The 6,983-nt window shown below is 35.4% G+C and overlaps 1 protein-coding gene across 1 annotated transcript; it reads right to left on the bottom strand.

The window, feature by feature from the left end:
• Positions 1-1,329: 1,329 nt before the first annotated feature.
• Positions 1,330-4,137, bottom strand: LOC132299125 (IRK-interacting protein). The gene has a single exon (XM_059795588.1). The coding sequence runs from the start codon at positions 3,189-3,191 to the stop codon at positions 1,761-1,763; it is 1,431 nt and encodes a 476-aa protein (XP_059651571.1). The 5' UTR covers positions 3,192-4,137; the 3' UTR covers positions 1,330-1,760.
• Between the last annotated feature and the right edge of the window lie 2,846 nt (positions 4,138-6,983).

Raw genomic sequence — 6,983 nt, 5'->3', positions numbered from 1 at the left:
CTTTTGCTAGAGAATGGCTCTTTTTTCAAATTGTCACGACCTGTTCTGCTGTAAAACGTAAAACACGCCTGCACAATTCAAAGACATCCACAAATATAAGTGTCAACCACCTCTTATATCATCCAACCCATAAGCCAAACAGTGTCAACTACTCAGAACCACATGTTAAGGCCGGCTGTAGAAGAGCATTTTTGCTTGCATCAGAGCATATACTGACCTTATGTTTTTGTTAGCAGACATTTATTCAAGCGCTAAACTAACGCACTGCCTAACAAAAAATTCTCCACACTTTCTTCACTTTTTGAATGCCTCCCTCCGGAGAAGTTGCTCCGAGTACAAATCGCAAACAGAATTAAAGAATAAAGATCAATTGACTTTATTATGGTCCCCATCTTAGTTAACCATCCTGTTCTCAATATCCCCGAAAATTGCTTCTACAAGTTGCCTCACGCTGTTGATTCCATGCATTTACACACAAAAAATGGTGAAAAGAATGATAGGAACTGAATCAAATAGGAGGTGAGAAAATGTCGTCACCCAGATGCGAGAAAATTTTAATTTTGAAGAGGAGGCATACATATCACACACACACACACACACACACACACACAGGAAGAAGACAAAGACATACATATTACACACACATACACACAGCAAAATGAACTTGAGCAGATGTTTCTGTTAACCAGACTGACCACTAGTACATTTAATAGCACAGTGAAATTGTTCCTAAATGGTTCCTGTTCAAAGTTGACGAAATTAATCATTCAAATGTCAATAATACATGATGCACAAAATTTTTACACTAGAGTAAAAATGTCACAGAAATTTTCTTACAGCAGAACACCGCAAAATTTTGATGTTGGTGTCCAGACAATAAATGGCAGATTGCTCATACTGCAGCTCTTATGTCTTCATAATCAGCCCAGCTCTGCTGATTTCTCTTCTAATCAGCTCATGTTCACTGTAAAAATTGAATCATAGCAATACAGAGCAAGCATAAACAGAAACAAACGAGTTCGATTTTTTACTCAGCAGTATGGGTGGTAAAAATGCAATAGAATCATGTTAATGCAAATAGCAGCCATCATCTAATCCACAGAGTTTTTGGCAAATGACACTCCTCTTATGAACTAGTCAAAAAAAAAATTTAACAGAGATGCTAAAAATCTTTAAGATAGCAATCAAGATGAACAGAGATCACATGGACAACTGTAAAATTCCATTCACCAATTTATGTTGACAAATTCAAACACTTTTAATTTCTCAAAATGCAAAGTTACATACAATTTGGTAATGTATATTAGTGTCAAGACACCCTACCCCCAACCCCACACCCACACCAACCCCATCTCCCACCACAAACCTATAAAACAAAAGAAAAAAACAAGTAAACATTGCTTTACAGCCATCTCTACATGGGCTCAACAGAAAACCCCAGAAAAGAAAAGGGAAACAATGTAAGCAACTTCATAAACCGAAGTGAGTCACAAGTATCACAAGATAATTCTAAAAATGCTTCCATGCCACATACTAAGAAGATAGCATTTAGTAATTGTACCATTTCCCAAGTTCCTTTCTTTGAGCACATTCACTGAGGCATCTTTTGATCGAGAAACTCCAATCGAATTCTTAGTGTTCTTATATCAAGATTCTCAACAAACAATCCAAAACCCATTCCACCAATGTCTTTCGATCCCCATTTGAAGTAGCCTCTATTGTTTATGATTCTTTATTTTCCCATTGTGTAACCATTACTACTATGTACACTTCAAGCCAGTTAGATAAACCTGAGACTGAACCACCGTCTTCCCGAGTTTGAAACCGGGGACTACTGTGAATCCCACCTTCGGCCTACTCTTACTGGGAACTATATCTTTCCGCGTGACATCTTCCATGTATACCATCGAAAAATCTACGCCTCTCTCCACCTGAAAAATCTCAACTTTGGGATTGAAAGAATAGGCCAGCTTATGAAGCAACCAAATTGAGCTTGACATTTGAACAAACGACTCATAGAATACACCCAGTGATCTCCATGAATCCAGTACCACTTCCTTTCTGTCCAAATCACTAAAAATTGATGATTCCATGGTAGGGTGTATGAGTTGCTGATACTTTCTCTCGCTAAATTTCGAAAAATCATAATTTGGATGCTTACTTAGAACCTCTATTGGATTGCCCGATACATGCTCGATCAATTGCTTCAATGAACTGTTCATGTCTGAGTTTGATCCATTACCATTGCACACAACTCTGTTCTCGCCCAAGCCAAAACTTTCTGAATCAAAACCTCGAAACATCACCAGGCTAACATAAGACAGGAAAGCATAGCGATTATGGCCTTTTTTCGCGTAATCGATATTGGGATGAACCGAATTTGCAGCCAATTCCAAATCCCACCCTGCTTTCTTCATCAATTCAATCAAGAGCTTAGTGAAACTATGCAATGCTCTACAAGCTTCACGCAACATCGAATCAAAAACCCGGATGGTTACCGAGACCTCGCCGGTCGAATTAATCGATAATCTCTTTGTCAACTTCGAATTGGTGTGTTGGATACTGTTCAACTGTTGCCTGAGAATCAAAACTTGGTCGTCTTTAACGTCGATATCCGCCTGTAATCGATTGATGGCGGTGTCTAGCGTTCGAAGCTTGCTCTGATTCTCTTGCACCTGAGCTTCGAAGCAAGACCCAGTTGAAAAATCAAATTTGGAATTAGGGTTTTTCCGAAAGTTTCTGTAACATTGCCTCAAATCAGACACTCTCTGGAGATGCGATACCAAAGCTCGATCGGCGGTTTTAATGGCGTCCTCGTCTAAGGGAACGTGGGCTGTCTGTAACTGAAGATACGAAGCTTCAAACGACGAAATTGTGGCGAATAGCGACGACATGAGGGTTTCGGTGAATTGGGTGTTGGTGAGTTCAATCGGAGAAGCTGATTTTGTGGGAGAGAGATTGTGGGTTTGGTCCGGTTTGATGACGACGACTTTCTGGTCGGTGATGAATTCTTCGGCGGAGTCCAGGAGGGCGAAGCCGTCGGCGTCTTCGGTGACGGCGGCAGCGGCAGCGGTGGCGGTTTCGTCATCCTCGGCGAAGAATTCGAAAGTCTTGGTCTTGAAAGCGAGAGCGAACTTCTGGAACATTTCGGAGATCTGCGGAGGTTTTGCCGATCCATCCATTTCTAGCATCTCTGAATTCCTTTTTCCACTTTGTTTCTCTCTGCTCAAAGAAGTTTCTTTAGAGAGAGAGAGTGGGATGGAGGTACTCTTCACTCTTGGTATCTAGAGAGAGAAACTGAGAGCAACTTCCAAATTCTTAGCTTAGAGAGAGAGAGAGAGAGAGAGAGGGAGAGGTATAGAAGTAGTGAGGTGGGGGGTGCTTTGGATGTCTTAGAAGGAAGGTATGTGTAATGTGTGCTGTGGCCTGCGAGACTTTTCTTTCTTTCATTTTCTGACTTGTTTACTTCTTTATATTACTCTATTACATATATATACAATCAGAATAATATTGGGGCTTTAACTTTTCAATTTGTTAGGCCCGTTGGACTTCTCGAGGGACTTTTGATTAACGGTCAAATAATATAAACCTAAAAAGTCATAGAATAAATGTTTCACAACAAAATGTTCATAAAAATAAAATAAAATAAAAATTGTTTCATTGGCATCAATTCACGTCTTGAATTCTAAACTCCATCCTGTTATTAGCTCGAATTCAAAGATAGTGAAATTTCAGCTATGTAAAATTTTGTTATAACACATCATTTAAAAGTTTATTGATAAAAAATGAATACGCAAAGGATTCAAATAGGGTTTTGTTTATTTTTAATTATACATATATGTGTATATAAAATATATATTTTAGAGCAATTTTTTTGGTCTTTTTTTTTGGTTTTTTTTTTTTTCCTGGCACAAATATTTTAGAGCAATTGAATAAGCGGAATTGATGTGATATCCAACCTTGTTTTTTTGTTTCTTTATTATGTATCTATCCATATCTATATGTAATTTCTCTTTTACACTAATTTAGTTAGAGAATGGACTTATATGTAATTTTCTTTTTACACTAATTTAGTAAGAGAATGGACTCATGGGATTATAGCACTTTCTATGAAAATATTTGAAGTGTAATGATTATGTAATTGAAGTTAAAGGATAATATTACAAATATTCAGACTAGATATGATTTTAGTAATGACATTATTAAAAAAAAAAAAAAAAACATAAAACTATTTGACAAATTTATTTTCTAAAATTATTCTTTCTTCTTTTCTTTTTTTTACTTTTATTATAATATTAATATTTTTTTTATCAGTGACATATATGAGAAAATGAGAGGTAATTCTCCAACTTAATGATAAAAAAAATAAGCCAATCAACGAGAAACTCAGAAAAAAAAATTTTGATTTATTTGAAAGGAAAATGAAACACGTGCAATTGAATTAAATTCCTTACATTTATGACTTCATTCATTTTAAAACTAATAAATCCACAATATTAAAGGAAAAAATACTTCTTTTCACAAAACAACAAAATCTTAAGAATTAAAATAAATATATCAGGAAGTAACGAGTTCACATCGATAGAAATTTAAATATTTTGGAGTCGCTCCAAAGATTTTTTTTTCATAATTATCCTGTATATGAGGCCCGGCATCATTGATGGGAAAAATTATTAATAATAATAATAATAATAATAATAATAATAATAATAAAATGATGATGATTGAAGAACCATGAAAGAAAATTTTGAACGGTTCTTCAATCTGGTGGTTGAAAATGTGCCGGTAAGTATACTGCAACTGTTGAAGATATTTATCTTTTGAAAAGGAAACAAGAAAGTGGTGGTCAGATTCAATAAGAAATTAACCATCCTCTCCACTAGTACCTGATTTTTACTGATAATTCAATGGACATTATTGTGCCATGTGAAAATTAAAAGGTACAGTGCTCCACTTGATAATATTACGTCATGTAATAAACACATCATGATGATGTAGAGTAATGGGGGAGTAATAGATTAATGAAAGTGTGAGAAAAATTAACAGTGGCCCACCTTAGGGAGAAAAATTAGATAGAGATTTAAAGTATACTTAAAAGTTTGGACACTTGTTTCTCAGGAGGATTGGCACGATCCGCTAACACGACATGACATAAATGGGTTTGAATTAGGTTTAAATGTTTGAATTATAAACATGTTGATACGATTAACCCGTTTATTTAACCCTGTCGAATTAGGATTGAGAAATTTAACTCGTTTATACCCGTTTAACTCAACATGTCATAATCGTAAATATGACATATGTATGTATTATGTTACCTATTTAAATCCAATTACTATGGATAGTTAAGTCATTTCTATATTAACATTGACTACGTCTTATGATTTTTTTTCTTATTTTGAATATTTGGGTTAATTGTGACAAATTTTTTATAGTATTTATTATTTGATTGAATATTAAATTTCTAATTTTGATAAACAGGTAATTAACCCGTTTAATAAATCAGACGGGTTAGATGTAGGAGACAGGGAGGGCTATCAAAAATAACATGAAACAAGATTATTAAAAATAATTTCTAAAAGTTAAATATAACATGTCAAATGGCATGTAGTAGGAAGAATCTGCAAAAGAGAATTCACGTGTTAACTCGTGTTAACTTATTTTTACATATAAAGACAAGAATAATGACGGTGAGGATGTAATAAATACAAAATGAAGATTTACTATTATATATCAAATGCACCAGCAGAAATCAAAGGTTAGTATAAAGAATCTTGGTCCAATTGACTTGTGTGCTATCTCTAATACATACATACATTTATATATATATATATATATATAATTAGAGAGAGAGAGAGATTCTTTAGGCAAACATTCGAGGCACTACTAGGAGGGTAGGTCGGGTTTTTTCTTCCTTTTTTTTTCCCGGGAGGGTGAGGGTAGGTCAGGGTTGTTCAATGAAACTCTATACGCAGGAGTCAGAAGATGAGAACTTGAAAGGATGCAAAGAAAAAACTAATACCATCCAAGCTATTATAAGTACACCATTAACGAGTCCCTTTTATTTCTTTAATTTATTTTGCTGGCAACTTCTTAGTTCATGTTTGTTTTCCACTTGATTGGCAGGTGGGAAAATGATAAAATTAGAAAGAAAGAGAGGGATTAGCAAATATATTTGTCTAACTTATTTTCAGCTAGCCAAACATTTGTGTAACTTACTGAGTTACTGTGATGACAGTATTATAAACTCGCTTATCTTGTTTAAATATTGAATCGTGGTTGACATTGTTGTATATATAATCAATATGTGTGTGTGTGTGTGTTTTCATACGCAAGAGAGATTCGTTATCTTTGTTGCAACAATCATTGTCACCTTCTTCTTGTTTGCACGCGGACCAGTGGGCCTGACATTGCTATTGTTAAAGTCTGTAAAAGGGAGCATAAATGGCTATGTTTCCCAATCCTCCTTTGATCAAAAGATAGAATACACTTTTAAAGGACAATAATGGGTATGACTAGTAATGGTATTGTTTATGCATTACAACATAGGAATAATAATTTTGACCATAGCAAAAGCAAAGCACAACCTAGCTTGGATGCAAATCTATGTGGGCTCATCAAAGACCTTCCTACAAAGCCCCGATGCTTGGCAGGCTAGGTCAGGAATGAGGTGTTTCAGACGAGTCCGGAGCACAAGTGTTGAACTGCATCTGAGGGTCCACAATCCTCACACGTGTACTTAATCACGTGTGACACTTGTGGACCTTTAGATGCAGTACAACAGTTACGCTGTACTGATCCTACCTCGTTCAGATTCGAATCTAAACGGATGGTAGGCTTAGAAACAATGAACCACAACCTCAATTGGGGCAGTTTTCATGCGAATCACTTACTGTTTGCTTTTTATTTTCTTGCTTTAATCTCTGTGTGCAATGAAGAGTACCAATTTTGGCAGATATTTGGAAGGAAGCAAAGTTAAAAAG

The sequence above is a fragment of the Cornus florida genome, unplaced genomic scaffold, assembly GCF_030987335.1.
Source record: "Cornus florida cultivar Cherokee Brave unplaced genomic scaffold, ASM3098733v1 CherokeeBrave_3.0.0_Hap2_Chr03, whole genome shotgun sequence".
In the NCBI taxonomy this organism is placed as follows: Eukaryota; Viridiplantae; Streptophyta; class Magnoliopsida; order Cornales; family Cornaceae; genus Cornus; species Cornus florida.
This window is presented reverse-complemented; position numbering and strand designations above follow the sequence as displayed.

Coding starts and splice junctions, on each gene's coding strand:
- LOC132299125 (XM_059795588.1), bottom strand. CDS start 3,191: ATGCTAGAAATGGATGGATCGGCAAAACCTCCGCAGATCTCCGAAATG.